This window comes from Lissotriton vulgaris, chromosome 1_2, assembly GCF_964263255.1.
Source record: "Lissotriton vulgaris chromosome 1_2, aLisVul1.2, whole genome shotgun sequence".
NCBI classification, from domain to species: Eukaryota; Metazoa; Chordata; class Amphibia; order Caudata; family Salamandridae; genus Lissotriton; species Lissotriton vulgaris.
This window is the reverse complement of record NC_141686.1, coordinates 81,826,215-81,844,607: the sequence shown is the minus strand read 5'-3', so window position 1 is coordinate 81,844,607 and position 18,393 is coordinate 81,826,215. Positions and strand designations below refer to the sequence as shown.

Sequence of the window (18,393 nt, the reverse complement as noted above, 5' to 3'; positions counted from 1 at the left end):
AGAGCACAACACAACAGAAAAGATTAAAATGGTAAACATAACCCTAATGTTTTGTGAAAATGCTAAATTGCATGTCATGTGTTCTTTTTAAATTCTTATTGTGGAATTCACACTTACCATTTGTCACATAGGGTGCGGTGCCTTCATCATGTTTGCAACTTCTTGTTAAATTGTTTAAATTCCCTAACTGATATGATTTCATTAAACTAAATTAATCCATATTGATATTATTGGTTGGACAGTTTGTCAACCCTGAAAAAATCCAGGATGAGAATGGCTGAGTGTGTTGCCCCTGGAATGCCATTCACCACCTGCATGTGTAGTCTGGGTAAGGAAGGTGGAAGTGGCTAGAGTTTTTGATCACTAGTACATTTCAGTGTTGCATCCTGTCTACTGCACACTCCTCAGCTGTTGTACCCACAAGAAAACTGCAAAAGTAGATCAATGCACATATTGAAATATGTGTTCTTATCCTTTTGATCTATATCTCATAGGTGTGCTACATTGAAGGTCATCGGGTCATCAGCTTGGCTAATGAACTATTTGGATACAATGGATGGTCCCATTCTGTCACACAGCAGAATGTTGGTAAGTTTGCAACACGTGTAAGGCATGTGTTAGAGTTGAGTTGCATGCAGACCGCAGTGCATTTTCAGCCTCCTGTACAATGGCAGTCAGGAGGGCGTTGGTAAATCGGATCATGCCTATTTCATGGTTTCATAGAGTTGTACAGATGTCTAGTGTGTGTATTTAAATTAAGTGTTACACCAGGATTACTTGTTCTGCTCAGCAGGTGCTGATCAAAGAGAAAAAAAAGTTTTACCTCTTCAAATGTGATTAAGAGGGGCTAACCTTTTGTAGAGTTATCAAATAGTCTAATTGTCCTGCGTGAGTAGTTCACCTCTCCTCTTTGTAGTCCTCTATCTGTAAATGAAAATATATGGTCTAGAAAGCAAATAAATGGAGAGAAAGCAAATAAATGGAGCATTCCCACCTTCAGTGGTAGAACTTAAGATCTCTGCTCTTGGCCTACTACCCCCATTTTGTCTCTCCAGTTTCTCTCTTTCTCCCAGAAGTTTTATTGCTGAGCTAACTGAAGACATTACTGTTGGCTCAGTATCCCTCACCACCAAAATGTTGTTCTTGGTTATTTCAATTTCCACTCTGGGGGGAGGTGGGGGGGGGACAAAACCAGGCCTCTCTCTCGAATTAATTTGATCTTAAATACCACTCCATTTACTATAGGAACATAAGGTGCAAAATTCTTGACCTGTTAAACTCTAATCTTAACTTTTAAACATCCTATCGAAGTTTACTTATTTGAGCACCCGCTATATGACCTTCCACATGAAAATTCCACATGTAAAAGGATCTGATGGACATAATCCACCAAAAATCCTGAAATTGTACTTGAAATGAAATTCCCCATAAAGGTCTTGAATTCTGCCTCCAGTATGCCCTGGATAATATCAGACATATTGATTATGCCAATTCCAAAGTGGAAAAATAAAACATCAAAATCCTAAATGTACTCATCTAAAAGTTTTCCTCTTGCTCTCAAAGTAAGTCTGTGAGACCAATCAGCATGTGATACTCACAGCAGCCCAATTAAGCAAGAAGACATCTTCGAAAACGTTACCCTTATGATGAGTAAACGGCTTCCCTTAAATTCTTTTGCAGTTATGATCAGCAAAGGAACACTACCAAATTGACATTGCTTAAGCAAAATTGGTGTTACACTGCTACTCGCCTCTCGAGAGCCTTAATTCAAAATATCCAAGACCTCAAACACCCAAACAGTTTTCTGAACCTACCACCGTTGGGAAAAAATTTGCCTAATTAATAAATCAATTAATGGAAAAAAATCAACCATTACGATGCAGCATCAAACTATTGCAAAACCTCGCTGAATCAGATGCCCTTTCTCTTAAATGTATACCTTCATAGTACACATTATTAATAGGGCTATTGCAGAATTCTGGGATCTCTCTACACCTACAAAAAAAACAGATGATGCCCAAGCTTCCAATTTTCCTATCTAATTTTGGGGTTTCCCCATGCTCACACGCAAAAATATAGACCTTTATACTTAAAAAATCTCCTGAGTTTGCTGATTAGTAGTTACCTATACTTTATTATCTAACATATCCACACAAGCAAAGTCCAAGACCTTCATCCTTGATTATCACTTCACATCATTGTGCAAGCCCATATCAAAACATTCTGAACACAACTGACTATAGGCCTACATTCAATGACTTGTGCTCTACCAGGCAAGCCTTAGTTTTGTCCTATAGTTATTTAAAAGATTTTTAGGTCTCGCCTGAGGCAGCGCATGAGCTGCTCTGTGAGACATTTAGTAAGTGGAGTTTTCAAAGTGCTACCACAGCTTTTGCTGGCCTAGCGCTTGCGGTTACGCGTGCGTGCAGCCGCCTGCTTTCAGCGCCTGAGGCGCCATCTGGAGCACGATCACTTTCACTTCTGCTGCGGATCACTTTCACTTTTGCGCACACAACTCCTGGTCGCGGCCGCATGTCTTGTTCTTTTTTGGGTTCTTTCTTTTTCTTCCCCTGTACTTTTCCAAATGTGTGGTAGGTGTCCTTTACCTCTACTCAGACAGCCAATTGCTTGTGGGAAATCGCGGTGCTGTACAGCCCTACTGTACTGTACTTTGTTAAAGGAGAGCACTCTAATATGGGGAAATGAAACAGATTACATGTACTACCACTATAGTACTAAATAGACATTTTCTCCCTCAGATGTGCGACGGAAGTTCTCTTCTAACCGCAGTCATGTATACAAATCCTTTAGTGGAGTGTGCGTTACATAAATAGGGACTGACTGGTCACTATCGCGGACTTGTACTGAATGAGAACTGAACTTGATAATGTGCCACAATGTACACTGATGTCACCTGCCATTATATTGCGCGGCCCTTCACGCAGTGTCACCGTTCTAATACACATTAAGAGTGAAGGTGTGTTGCATTGTGATGTCAGAGGCAGTGGTATGGTCTTGGGATGCAGCGGGAGACATTTTCAGACCACCTCTGCGTGCCGGACTGCAAAGGGAGGTTAATATTTGCGTCTAAGCTGTTCATATTTAGTTTTTGTCTCTTCAACGAATTCTCATTATTCCAGGGGTGTTCATATCTTTGCTGTAGCAGGTACAGTGCCACCGTGGCCTGATAGACCCCTATTATTATGTTTTATTATAAACTAGGGACAGGGAGGCCGTTTACGGTGTTTCCATTAGGGTCCTTGGCACCACTGACATGCGGCTGTATCGAAACACGACGCCCGTGGCTTGTATTTAAGAGGGACATGGCCAATTAGTACCTTTCTGAGCCAGATGTGTGCTTTTATTTAAATACCGTTTTGAAAAATATATGCTCCAGATTCGTGCAGCAGGTGCAGTGTAACCAGGGCCACTTCACAAAAAATGGTTGCCTTATTCTAGCGGAGCAACGTTAGTGAACGCATTAACTTGGTACTCATGGTACCTTTGCTAAGCTACTAAACTGAAGGACATTGTCAAATTAATACGTATGCATCAAGGTGTGCTCGACACTTATGAACTGCGAGACCCCAGAGCCTTTTTTAGGTCTCAACTATGCCATCCCATAGGGATGGTGGGCGAGATTTATAGTAAGGCTTTTGAAAAGTACACCCAACTGCGGATCGCGTACAGTTCATGTGAGCCCGGCGCGTGCACATCGCCGGCCACAGGAATCCGCTCCGCCTACCCCTCCCACAAAGCAAGACAAGTCAAGAACATCAAAGCGACTGCGGCCTCTCTGATTCCATTTGCCACAAGCCACTTCACGCGCTCCACAGGTCATAAACAGGACCATCTGCTCGTGAATCGGAATGCTGGCACGGTTGCCCAGCCCCCCTCCCAGCGCTGCCTTTCCTCTGCCTGCTACTTTTCACCCTTTTCTTTTAGTGCTTATCCTCTTCTCTCCTTTTGCCCTTCCTTGTTTTTGTTAGGCACGGGGAGTGATGTGCACATGTGCGCACACACACAGAAAACAGACACACACACTCACACACACACAAACAATTCAAATTCCTTTTCTTTCACTTTCGCGGCACGGCCGTGATGTGCACACACGGGCGCGCGCACACACAGACAACTGTGTCATCAGCAATCCTTTACACATGCTCAGCGATTTCTCACAGTGTACATCTGAACAGCAAGCAGCACAAACGTTTTGACACGAGACAGTACAGGGTCACAGTCGCTACACTTTTATCGTTGCTATTTACCTCTGTTGTGCGACAATTTTTAAGACCTGGTCTCGCCGCAGCATTTTAATTTGGTTTCCGAAGAGTGGCTTTTGTGAAAGGCAGGGGGCGACAACAGAGCTCCCGTTCCTTGAAGCACATAAATACCGCTCATCTTCATTCTGGGGGTCATTGCCGGTTCTCTCTGGTACATTAGGATCATGAGAATCTTAGGAGGATGATGGTGCTGAGTGGGCACTGGAGTCGCAGAAATTAAGTTTGTATTTTATTTTTACCTGCATGTGTCTTTCATATGCAAATACAACTTTAATAAAATAGTGCCTCCGATGATTTGCTTACTGTTTAATATCATGGCACAACAATTATTTACAGTGCGATCATCTTAGAAAAGAGAAGTAGGTTAGTGACATTCCATTTTATGAGTTTTGCAGCATTTCAAGACCATTAGAGGTCTCTTTCCATGAACTTGTTTGCTTTTACTCATGAAAAACAGTAAGTGTCACACATTTGGCAGTGGAATGGCACACACACTTGGCCACTGAAACCACACACACAGACATCAGACACACACACACAAAAATCATTCAAATGCCTTTGCTTTCTCTAATGAAAATATTCATTAAAAACATTTCATTGTGCTGCCTTTTAATATAGTGTAGGCATTCAACAGCGGCCACTCTAATTCCATTTGCCACCAGCAACTTCACACGCTCCGCAGGTCATAAACAGGACCATCTGCTTGTGAATCGGAATGCTGGCATGGTTGCCCAGCCCCCCTCCCAGCGCTGTCTTTCCTCTGCCTCCTACTTTTCACCCTTTTCTTTTAGTGCTTCTCCTCTTCTCTCCTTTTGCCCTTCCTTGTTTTTGTCAGGCACAGGGAGTGATGTGCACACACAAGCGCACACACTCAGACAACAGAGACGCACACAAAAAACATTCAAATACCTTTTCTTTCACTTTCGCGCACGGACGTGATGTACTCGCGCACGGACAACTGTGTCGTCAGCAATCCTTTACACATGCTCAGCGATTTTTCACAGTGTACATCTGAACGGCAAGCAGCACAAACGTTTTGACACGAGACCGAACAGGGTCACAGTCGCTACACTTTTATCGCTGCTATTTACCTCTGTTGTGCGACAATTTTTAAGACCCGGTCTGGCCGCAGCATTTTAATTTGGTTTCCGAAAAGTGGCTTTTGTGAAAGGCAGGGGGTGACAACAGAGCTCCCTGTAATATGCTTGTCTCTTTGTTCTCTAAAAGAATATTAACCTTTCCCCTTTAAGATTGTGGAACTTCTTACCTTGATTCTGTTTGAGAACTTAATGTTGTCATCTGGCAGTTGCTGGATGTCGGTCTGTGGATGAGGTTAATAAACCCACTTTCACATCTCTTCAATCTCTGTTTACTTTTTTATGTGGAAAATACCACATTTATTTGGCGACGATTGGCTGATAACCTCAACACGACGACATAGGATCAAACCCTGCTTTCCTCCAGCGGCTGTTTTTTAAAAAAAAAAACGAAGCGTTGTCTTCGCAGCGGCAGTTGGGACATGAAAGTCATCTAAAATAATATTTGAGTTACTGTGAGGAGAGCGGAGGGAGGACTGGATCTTTTAAAAATAAATATATGGATTTTAATGTAAAAGGATAAGAAAAGAACGTTCCGCGTGAGCTGAGCGCTTGTTAGTGCCGACGTGAAGCTTGGTTGCTGACGTAAGCCTTTCCTGCGTCCTGTTGACGTAAGCCTTTCCCTGCGTCCCACGTTGTGTTCCACGGTGATTAATGGCCTGACGTTGCAGTCCAACTAAACGCTGCATTTCAAGCATTGTTCTTACGCATGCACACACAGCGTTCCAGTCTCTTTAATGAAAAAAGTGATTGTGACGCTTACAACTTTTAAACGTTCCAAAAACGAAGGGAAGACGCATGATAAACGTGTGCGTTCTGTGTTAAAACGTTTGGATGAAGCAGGAATGTCTCTTAAAAAAGCTAAGTGTAAGTTTAGAGTAGAGGAAGTAAATTACTTAGGACATCACATTACTGGTAGAGGTATTTTTCCAAAAAAGGATTTAGTTGAAACTATCGACAAGGTAAAAGAACCAGTTAATAAGGAGGAATTACTCTCTTTCCTTGGCATGGTTGAGTTTTATGGTAAATTTATTAAAAATTTTGCTGACAAGACTCCTAATTTAAGAAAGTTGACAGCTAAGAATGTTGTTTTTGAATGGTCACCTGAGTGCATGAGTGAATTTGCATCCAGAAAGAGTTAAGCAAAGCTCCCTCGCTTCATGCTTTTGTTCCTGGTCTTCCCACTGTTTTATTTACAGATGCAAGTGACAAAGGTCTTGGTGCAGTGTTGGTACAAAGAAAAGATGGAAGAGATTCTCTTATCTGTTGCTCATCCAGTTATCTTAAAGGCTCAGAACTAAATTACTCTGTGATAGAGAAAGAAGCTCTTGCGATTTTTTTGGGCATTAAGAAAGTTTAAAAACTTGATTTGGGGATCAAAGATTTGCATTCTATCTGATCATAAGCCTTTGAGAGAGGTGTTCTTAAAAAAAAGGCTTGGATGCTATATCTTCAAGAATTAGAAGATGGGTTGTTTCTTTACAGGAGTTTGATTTTGAGGTTGAGTATATTCCTGGTCTAGCTAATAAATCTGCAGATTGTTTGTCTAGATTAGTTGATAAGGACAATGTTCAAGAGGATGATGCTGTTGGTCTTGATGAAAACATTAATGTATGTAAGGTTACTGATGGGGCAATTGAAGAATCTGGTTATTGGTTTCGGATGAACATTCTGTTACGGAGGGTTTATTAACTCATGGAACCAAACTTGTTCCTCCTCTAGGGATAAGGAAAAAATTGTCACATGCTCATTCTGGTCACTTGGGTATTGTGAAAACTAAGGAGATACTTTGTTTGCAATTCTGGTGGCCTGGTATGGATCTTGAAATAGAAAGATTAGTCCGGGATTGTGTGGAGTGCTGTGCTAGTGACAAGATCCTTAAGACGAGACAAATGCCCATGGTTAAGAGTGCTACCAAATCACCCTTGGGATGAGGTTGCCATTGATATTTTAGGTCCATTATCTGGAGTTCCAGATACCCCCTATCTGATTGTTCTCATGGACCTTTATTCAAGGTGGATAGAAGTTTGTGCAGTGAGTGAGATTACCTCTAATTCTGTGATTAGGTTTTTGGAAGGTGTGTTCAATAAGGAAAGTTTTCCAAATAGCTTATTGTCCGATAATGGTCCTCAATTTTGTTCTTCTATGTTTTCTGATTTTTTTTTTTTTTTAAATGTGGGATTATGCATAAAAGATGTTCCTTATACCATCCTGAAACCAATGGTGCTGTTGAAAGAGTCAACAGAACTCTTAAGGAGTCTATTCAGTTGGCTCGGTCTTCTGGTTTGAATTGGAAGGCAACTCTTCAAGACAGGATTTATGCTCATCGAGTTGCTCCTCATTCGTCAACTGGGAGATCTTCTTTTGAGTTATTCAAAGGGAGAGTTCCAAATAAGTTGTGGTGTCCAGGATGGATGAAAAACAAGATGAGTGGAGAAGTAAGGAGCTGAACAAACAATGTGCTCGTAAAGAATATTTTGATAACCGTAAATGTGTTTTTCAGGATGTTAAAGTTGGTGACTATGTTAAAATTAAGACACCTGTAGGGTGCAAACCATGGTCAAAATACACTGACTTAAGATCTGTTGTTAAGGTTTTTAGAAATGCTGTTAAGACAGAAGATGGGAGAATGTGGAATAAGAGTCGTGTTGTTGTGGTTGACCCTAGTTTATTTGTTCATGATGCTTCTCTCCACAGCAATCCGCATCTAGTAAGTTTCTTCGTGTTAACAAGAGCTCTTATAATGGTTCTGAGTTGTTATCATCTCACAAGAGGAGTCAAAGGATACGTAGAGCTCCCATTTATTTGAAAGACTATGTTTAGCTGTATGAACTGTTTTTATTCTAAAAGAAGACTCTTAGAAAATGTTAAGCTTCTATTTTATTTGTAGGACCATGTTTATTTATTTATCTCTGTTTTGTTAGGAAGGAAGATGTGTAATATGCTTGTCTCTTTGTTCTCTTTAAGAATATTAACCTTTCCCCTTTAGGATTCTGGAACTTCTTACCTTGATTCTGTTTGAGAACTTAATGTTGTCATCTGGCAGTTGCTGGATGTCGGTCTGTGGATGAGGTTAATAAACCCACTTTCACATCTCTTCAATCTCTGTTTACTTTTTTATGTGGAAAATACCACACTCCCGTTCCTGGAAGCACATAAATACCGCTCATGTTCATTCTGGGGGTCATTGCCGGCTCTATCTGGTACATTAGGATCATGATAATCTTAGGAGGATGATGGTGCTGAGTGGGCACTGGAGTTGCAGAAATTAAGTTTGTATTTTGTACTAGCTTACCCATTGTGCGTTGCTCCGATCTCAGAAGAAAGGAAACTTGTTATGATAACATTCAATTTACATTGTGTCATTTTTATTGAAACTTATTCATTTTAATATGGAAACCATTTTAAAGTGTTTTAATATATAGTTCCGGGCTCCTGTCTTCATTGTCCCTGCTGGAATATGGAGCTACACTTCATTATAGCAGACCTGATCAAACTTGATAAGAGTTAGCCATTATTCATGACTGTGTCAACTTTCTGCAGCTATTTTTTTCCCCTCGCCTTGGACTCCTTTGTTTTGCCACCCGGGGACTGCATCATATTCTCAGATTGACTATTGTTTTCTTTCTTTCTTCCCCTTGCCCTGCTGAAATCCCCACACTCCAGCAGCGGCTCCAGTCCTGACTGGTTCCGTGATGGCGGCAGGGCTTGAACCCTCCCAACCCTCAAATCATGCAAACACGCATCCCTTGTGGGCAGCCAGCCATCTGCAGCACCCTCCTCGTGTACGTTGCACTGAAATTGGTGTAAACAAGCACCAGGTATCACTAGGAGCGCATTGATTAATCAGTTGCAGCATACGTCTGACTTCTGCACTACATCGCCTTCACTGGCTTTCCGTGTTTAAACCTGTGGAACATTACACACAAGTGCCCCGAGGTTGCTCCGGAGAGCCCAGTGCACCCACCGACATTAAGTGCTGCCTACCTGCATGCCTCGTCTCCGCTGTGATGTCGGCTTTCCGACTCTTGGAGTTCAAAAATTCTGTGTCATTTTTCAAGTATCAGAGCACCATTATATTTATATTTTATGTTTTTAATAAGCAGCACGGTACATACACCATGCTGCGCTGCTTACTAAAAGCATAAAGTATTGAAAAAATAAAGTTTGACGAGCCTCGCCTTTCTTTTACACAGCGCCCATCACCAAACTCCTTTTGGGCTCTCTGCATGCCCCGCCTCACCCCACTCCAAACAAAGGCGCGGCTCGCCAAACTACATTTTCAATATTTTATTATTTTAATAAGCAGCGCGGCACAGGCACCATGCTGCACATCGCACACCACCATTTGTCTGAGCCTCTGCATCAGACTACAAAGAAATCCGCTAACAAGCCGCTCCCCCGCCCCGCCACCCAATGCCGCTCCCCCGCCCCCACCACGCAATGCCAAGAGCTTCTTTTCAGTAATTGAAAAGAACACTTTTCGTAGCCACAGTAGGGATAGCTGTGGCACAGAGCCGCAAATCTGGTCCCGGGATGAAGAAAGACATTGCAGGCATGAGAGCCACTGTTTTATGTTTCTTTTAAAAACCTCTCCACTAGAAGTGCTTCAACAGCTGGGCACTTACCGCACCATCCAATGCTCATGACCCTAATGGAGCATCCGTTAAACACTGCAAGGTGAAACACCAGCACCCAGAAGTTAGATAATTGTTTGTTAATGGTCGGCCATCACATCCTGTTCACGGTTCCTCTTGTACACAGATGCACATTACATGTTTTTTGAGTGCTCAAAACAATCGTGGTGATATGACCATCCACGTCGTTATTTTAAAGAGGGCGAACATTCAGGCCCTTTTGTGCAGGCCACACACCAAGCGCCAAGGCATAACCGATTTAAAAACATGCATTCCTGCTTCTCCTCACACTTATACTTCCTCCTGCATTTTGTCGCAAAGTGTCATGCCATCCCTCGAGAATATAAACATTTCCTACAGTAACTCTAAACCTTTAACTTCTGGTAATCTCTTCTTCATGTGAATTTTTCATGGCAGTAATACATCTGTGGTCATAAATGCCTCTTCTCTGCAAAAGATGAAGACAGGGCTTTACATGTGATAAAAAAACTGGGGGAAGGGGGAGTCTCACAAAAGGGTATGGCCAGTGCAATTAAGGGCACGCTTAAACATTTACGCTAAAATCTTTGCTTAGCATAGTGTGCTGCGGACTGGTATGTTGCTGCTTATGTCTTTACATCCAGTTATACAATACAACAACTAACATTACACCTACAACGAACAAGGACTATTTGCTTTGTCAATGGTTGTTAGTTGCATATGATAAATAAGCAACACTGTAACCCAGCTTTCCACAGCCCAAATCATACTGTCCAGTTTGGACATTCGATTTGATTTAAGACCCACAAAATAAATCGCTTGTATTTTCTTGTGTGTTTAAGTAACTGTTGGTCTGGCAGCAGCTCTGTTGGGCTGTGAGAACATGAACCTGTATGTCAATAGGTAATGCGCACAATGGTTTCTAAGCATGTGGTGATCTGACGTGCAATTTTCTTTTTTGAAAGTGATCAATTATTCAAACCTCAATTCTTGTTTCTAAAGTTGTTTTAGAAACCTTAGGTTACAAAACCTTTACTGTCAGTGAAATATTGCCAAACTATTTCAGAGTGATGGGACTATAAAACATGTCGGAAAGTGTGCCTTTTCGGGGTTATTAAAAAAACAAATTAACACAGCATCGCGTAGGAACTTAAAAGCAAAGCGATACCAAGACTTTGACCGAATGCAATAGGTCTCGCATTTACGCAAGATTAGTCTTTTGGCATTGTCAATGACAATCCTTTTTATCTAGGTTTTAAAAACCAAAACTTAAATAAAATGTATTGTCACTTACAATTCCAATAGCTCAAACTCGTTTTCAGCTAGAAAGAGCGACCTGCAATGCTTCAGTGGCAGCCCCTCCTGCAGCTTTCGTCGCTGGTTCGTGAACTCCACTTCCTCACTGATCCTCCCCGGCCTCTTTTTCAAGGGCTGTCCGACTATATGCTTGTTTGTTTGGCCACGCATCAGGCAGCTTTCTCATTGCTGTCCTGCCCCCGGGCGCTGCTCTAAACTTTCAGCATCATTATTTTAGCAGGCGCCCACTTAACTTGCTGATTTTGCCCGGGCTTGTTCTTTCAGTGCCCGCAACCAGGTGGCTATAGTGCGAGTGTGGGGTTTGTTTACCTAGAGAGCAGCCGAGGATTACATGAAGGCTGGCTGCAATGTAAATGCATGTTTTATTATCCTTCCCTGAGCTAGTGAACAGAAGTTTGGATTTCTAAAAGATTCTTGGCATTTTATAAGAAATAAAATCAAGGCATCCTGCAAAATGCTAATCGGTTTTGCACCGAGGATACTGCACCGAGGCAGCTCTGTGACACGTGCAGGAGGCAGTGTTTGTGAAGCAAGTAAAAGGCCCTGTCCTCAGTTTGTATGAACTTTTTATGAGTTCAAACGTCCAGGTTTAATGATTATGCTGTGATATAACCACACACACAACACAACCACACACACAACTTCACTACACACACAACCACACATACAACCACAACCACACACACACAACCGCTCAAACACACAACCACAGCCACACACACTGCAACCACACGCACAACCACACCCCCACACAACCACACCCAACCACACCCACACACAACCACACCCACACACAACCACACTGTCGGTGCACACTTTCAACGGACACAATCACCACCAGCCGTCACTGCATGCTTTCACTGGGCACACACATACAACACCAGCCGTCAGTGCACGCTTTCACCAGGCACACACACACACACCACCAGCCGTCAGTGCACGCTTTCACCAGGCACACACACACACACACACACCACCAGCCGTCAGTGCACGCTTTCACCAGGCACACACACACACACACACACACCACCAGCCGTCAGTGCACGCTTTCACCAGGCACACAGCAACAGCCGCCAGTGCATGCTTTCATCAGGCACACACCAACAGCCGCCAGTGCACGCTTTCATCAGGCACACACCAACAGCCGCCAGTGCACGCTTTCATCAGGCACACACCAACAGCCGCCAGTGCACGCTTTCATCAGGCACACACCAACAGCCGCCAGTGCACGCTTTCATCAGGCACACACCAACAGCCGCCAGTGCACGCTTTCATCAGGCACACACCAACAGCCGCCAATGCACGCTTCCACCAGGCACCAACACCACCAGCCGCCAGTGCACGCTTCCACCAGGCACCAACACCACCAGCCGCAAGTGCACGCTTCCACCAGGCACACACACCACCAGCCATCAGTGCACGCTTCCACCAGGCACACACACCACCAGCCATCAGTGCACAATTTGTACAGGCACACACACACACACCACCAACCATCAGTGCAGTATGGCGCACTTTACTTTTACACATATTCATCTAAAGCGCAGCATGCCGCCATTGCTACAGAAATAAATACACATTTTTTTGGCCTACAAGTTATAGACTTTTGTTTCAATATTTAACAATGCCAATAGCTCAAACTTAATTTATGCGAGACCTATTGCATTGCAAATGCTTGTTTGTTAAAAGGTGAATTTGCTTTTGAAATGTGACCTCAGCACCCACTTAGTTTAGTTTGTTTAGTTTGTATAGCGCAAACAGCTACCCAACAAAGGGTTTCCCGGCGCTTGTGATTCAGTGTAGAGAGAAGGACCGCTGGCTTAGATGTTAAACAGCCAGGTTTTAATGGCTTTTCTGAATCTGATGTAATTAGCCTCTGAGCGCACAGATTGTGGCATGGAGTTCCACAGAGAGGGACCAAGGTAGGCAAAGGATCTGCCTCCCATACGTGATAGTCTGATTTTGGGCACAGCAAATTTGTTCGCTGTTGCAGATCTCAGCGTCCTAAATGGACGATAGCGTTGTACCAGACTTTGCAGATATTTAGGAGCTTTGTTTGCAGAGATTTTATGCATAAAGCATAGTGATTTAAATTTAATTCTATTCTCAATTTTTAGCCAGTGCAATTCACGTATGAGTTTGGTAGTGGGTGCATGGATAGGGATTTTACCTAGCAGTCTTGCAGCAGCATTCTGCACAGTTTGTAGTTTGCGAACTGTGGCTTTGTTGGACCCTAAGTATAATACATTGGCATAATCCAATCTAGATGTTATTAGGGCGTTAATGACAGTTCTTTTAGTATGATCTGGTAGCATCCAGCAGATTTTCTTTAGCCACTTCAAGATGACGAAGCAGGTGGCTGATGTTTTTATGGCCTGCTGGTGCATATTGAGTGTGTCATCAACAACAAAGCCAAGGTTTCGGGCCTGATTGGATGGAATCGTAGGAGGGCCCATTTCCTGGGGCCAATGTTGAGGTCCCCAGAGTTCTTTGTTTTTTCCTAGGATTATAAGTTCGGTTTTTTCACCGTTTAATTTTAGGAAATTATTTTTCATCCATCCAGCGATTTTTGTAAGCCCTATTCTCAGGGTGGAAGGATCATTATTGCCTGTTGGTGGAAGGGAAAAAAGAAGCTGAGAGTCATCAGCATAGGAGAACATTATCAGTCCGGTATCCTTAGCTATTTTGGCAAGAGGGCTCATATATAAATTAAAAAGTAATGGACTTAAAATTGAGCCTTGAGGGACTCCATGTTTAAAAGTGTATGTATCAGAGTACACGGAATTTGAGAAAATTTGCAAGGTTCTATTTTCAAGTAAGGATGTGATCCAATTTAAGGCAGGGCCACAGATGCCCATTGAACGAAGAGTTTTTATTAGTACCGCATGTGAAACAGTGTCAAATGCGGCACTAAGGTCTAAAAGCACCAGTGCCACTGTTTCACCCTTGTCTATCATTGAACGAATATTTTCTGTTGCACCTAGGAGCGTGGTTTCTGTTGAAAAACCTGCTCGGAAGCCGGATTGATGGGAAGGTAACAGGTCATGTGTCATTATATAATTTGAAAGACAGCGATGGACATGCTTTTCTAGGATTTTTGCAAAAATAGGTAGGAGAGATATTGGTCGGAAATTTGCGGGAAACTTCGGATAAGCATTGGCTTTTTTTAGAAGGGGATGGATCATGGCGTGCTTCCATTCCTGTGGGACGTACTCTTCTTGCAAGGATTTATTTAAAAGGTCTGTGATGGTAGATAAGGCTTTCTTACTAAGTAATTTTAAAATGGAACAGGGTAACGGATCTCGTGGCGAACCTGATTTTATCGTATTTAGAAGTTCGATGACAATGTCAACGTTGAGTGTTGGCCAAGTACTCAGGGAAGGGGTAGGGGGTTTATCAAAAGGGGTGGCATAATTGGTCTCTTCACTGTCTGATCTGTTATCATCACTACTGTCATAATGATCTTCCTCATAATTGTCCTGATTAAGTTGGATAGTCTGATAGATTTTATCAACTTTGTCAACAAAAAATGCGGCAAGTTGATTACATTGAGTTTTATTTAGATCAGGTGGAGTTGGTGAGGTATTTGAGCCGGCTAACTCTTTGACTGTTTTGAAAAGTGTTTTAGCTTGATTTAAAGCTGCAGTGATTTTTGAGCAGACAAAGTTGGCTTTTTCTTTACTGCACAGCTTTTGGTATTGATTTAATTGATTTTTGTATTCATTTTTTGCCTCAACTGAGTAGGACTTTCTCCATTGACGCTCAGCGTTCTTACATTTGGTTTTTTCATACTTTAGAGAGTCGTTGAACCACGGAGCGGGTGGACGTTGGTAAATGCCTTTTAGCTTAGTGTGAGGAAGACAGGAGTCAATGGCTGTTAAAAGCCATGATTGAACAGAGATTGATAGATTTTGTACTCCTGAAATGGTGCATGGTGTCGTGTCTTCTAGTAAGGTGTTAAGAATGTTAATGTCTAGCTTTTTCCATTTTCTCACCATGGCAGGCCGCGCCATAGGAGGGATTTTGGATGTTGGCATTTGAAAGGAGAATTTAATGGGAAAGTGGTCTGACCAAGGGATAGGTAGAGCTGGGAAAGTGTTTAAGTTCTGAATATTAGAAAAAATTGGGTCCAATAAGTGACCTGCAGAATGAGTAGGGCCAGAATTTTTAAGACTTAGATTGAGGGACATGAAGTCATCAATAAGTTCAGTGGCCTTGGAGCAATGCTCGTTATCCAGGTGAAGGTTCAGATCACCAATAACTGTAAAATTGGTAGTGTTCATAATGAAAGGGCCTAGAAGTTCTGAAATGTTATTTAACCAATTTGAAGCAGCACCAGGTGGACGGTAGATAAGGGCACCGAAAAAGGTGAAATTAGGTGAGAGTATAATTTTGAAGGTGGCGCCTTCACATCCAGGACATGGGAGGTTAAGAAACTCACAGGTGTAGACTTTTTTAAAAATAACAGCTATGCCACCACCAGTTTTATTTATTCTGTCAAGGCGGATAATCGCATATGAGTCTGGGAGGGCCATGGCCACATCCGGTCCAGAGCTTGCATGGAGCCAGGTTTCAGTGATGAACAATGCATCAGGGGCTTCGTCCAGTAGGAAATTAAAAATTTCAGTTTTATGTCTGGGCAGAGAGCGGCAGTTCAAACTAAAGAAAGTAAATATTTTAGAGTTGGATTTAATGCATGTAGAATTGGTTTGGGTCTCAAGCCTTTTAATTCGAACAGCATTCGTTGTTAGTGAGCAGCCGTAACAGATGTTATGTTGTCGGTTAAGGTCTAAAAGACAGCAATCTGGTTGCCTAAGTGTCCTTAAAGCTAAGAGTTGCTTTGTACTATATTTTAGTGTAGGGGAAACAATAGTACCGCTAATTGTCTGGTTATTAGCACATACCGATAAAGTTGGCTGGGGAGTAGGAGTCATGGCCGCTGGACGCGTCAGTGACGCGGACGGGCGCAGACGGGCTGACTCAGGCGTGACTCCGGCGCTGATACAGGCGCGTCCACAAATCGCGTCCGCTATCGCGAAGAGTTCACGTGTCCTTAAATAGTGGTGGCTAGAGCGCTGTTAGGCTCATGCCCCTACCTAAGATGTCCGCCGTATTTTGAGACCTTGCAGGTGAGAGATCGGTGTTCAGCCCGAAAATCGGCTGTCACCGACTAAGTGCAGGCTCACGTTCTATTTAATGCAAATATTAGGCTAGTGCTGACAGGTAGGTGAATTAAAAAGCCTTGTTTTTAAAAATGCTCGTTTTCAGCAATATAGCACAATAAAACACAAATAAGGTGCAGTCCAACTACCTCCCGGCTATTTCGCCTCAAGAGGGGTCCAAAGGTTATGGCATACAAAGAATCTCGCGTTCTTTACATTGGGGCTCCTTAAATAGTGGTGGCTAGAGCGCTGTTAGGCTCATGCCCCTACCTAAGATGTCCGCCGTATTTTGAGACCTTGCAGGTGAGAGATCGGTGTTCAGCCCGAAAATCGGCTGTCACCGACTAAGTGCAGGCTCACGTTCTATTTAATGCAAATATTAGGCTAGTGCTGACAGGTAGGTGAATTAAAAAGCCTCGTTTTTAAAAATGCTCGTTTTCAGCAATATAGCACAATAAAACACAAAATAAGGTGCAGTCCAACTACCTCCCGGCTATTTCGCCTCAAGAGGGGTCCAAAGGTTATGGCATACAAAGAATCTCGCGTTCTTTACATTGGGGCTCCTTAAATAGTGGTGGCTAGAGCGCTGTTAGGCTCATGCCCCTGCCTAAGATGTCCGCCGTATTTTGAGACCTTGCAGGTGAGAGATCGGTGTTCAGCCCGAAAATCGGCTGTCACCGACTAAGTGCAGGCTCACGTTCTATTTAATGCAAATATTAGGCTAGTGCTGACAGGTAGGTGAATTAAAAAGCCTCGTTTTTAAAAATGCTCGTTTTCAGCAATATAGCACAATAAAACACAAATAACTTTAGCCGTGCAAAATGGCACATAAACCGCCGTTTCACCTTCCCGCTGTCTGCGCAAAGCTAACATGGTTTCCCTCTGCAGGGCACGATAGCCGAACAGCCTGGGAGGTTGCGCGCAAATGAATTTGAATTTAAAATATTTGTAGAGTGCACGTACACCGGGACGGTTTCATGGCGCTGTGTAGTACTGCAGAACCCCTGACGGACAGACAGCCCAGGACATGGGGGGGGTGTTTAAGAAGGGAAGGCTTGGGTGAAGAGAAAGGCTTTGAGTGCCTTACGAAAGATTGAATAGTGGGGGCAGGATATCAGGTGAGCCGGGAGGGAGTTCCAAAAGGCAGGGGCAAGTGTGGAGAACTTGGATCCTCCCCATTTTTTTCGTTTAAAGCGGGGGACAGCAAGCAGTTGTTGGGTGGATGAACGGAGCTCCCGGGGAGGGAAATAGGAATGAATTTCGGAGGTGATGAAAGCAGGGGCTGAGCCGGCACGGGCTTTGAAAACAATGCAGCCCAGCTTGAACTGGGCTCGTTCCTGTATGGGGATCCAATGTAGGGATCTGAGGAGGGGTGTGACATGGTGGGATTTGGATCGATTGAAGACCAGGCGTGCCGCCTGGTTCTGGACCAGCTGAAGACCTCTCAGAGGGTACGCAGGCGTGCCACAATAAAGGGCATTGCCATAGTCCAGGCGAGAGGTGACCATCGCCAGGACTATGAGTTTGAGTGCGGGAGAGGAAAAGAACCGGGAGACTTTGCGAATAGTGGGGAGGAAAAGAAAAGATGAGGACACAACGGAACTGACTTGGGAGTGAAGAGAGAGTTGGTCATTGAGTTTAAATCCAAGGGTCTTTACAGAGGACGATGGAATAGGAGGGGGACCTAAGGAAGGGGGCCAGAAGAGAGAGGACCAGGGGCTGGAGCAACCACCTGTCAGCACCAACTCTGTTTTATCGGGGTTGAGCTTCAGGTGGTTGTGATTCATCCAGTCCTGGATGAAGGTCATAACTGAATGAAAATTGGATATTGACTCTGGGGAGGAAGATAAGGAAAAAATGAGCTGGAGGTCATCCGCGTAGTTATAGACGGCTACCTCGAGCTGTTGAAGGGCAAAAA

General features: G+C 43.3%; 1 protein-coding gene across 4 annotated transcripts in view; it reads left to right on the top strand.

The window, feature by feature from the left end:
• RAD52 (RAD52 DNA repair protein) overlaps nt 1–18,393 on the top strand; it is a 309,192-nt gene that overhangs the window by 88,718 nt on the left and 202,081 nt on the right. For all 4 annotated transcript variants that reach the window (XM_086952848.1, XM_086952851.1, XM_086952850.1 and 1 more), the window contains exon 4: nt 495–588. In XM_086952848.1, coding sequence (XP_086808974.1) covers nt 495–588 — 94 coding nt within the window. The remainder of the gene's footprint in view (nt 1–494; nt 589–18,393) is intronic.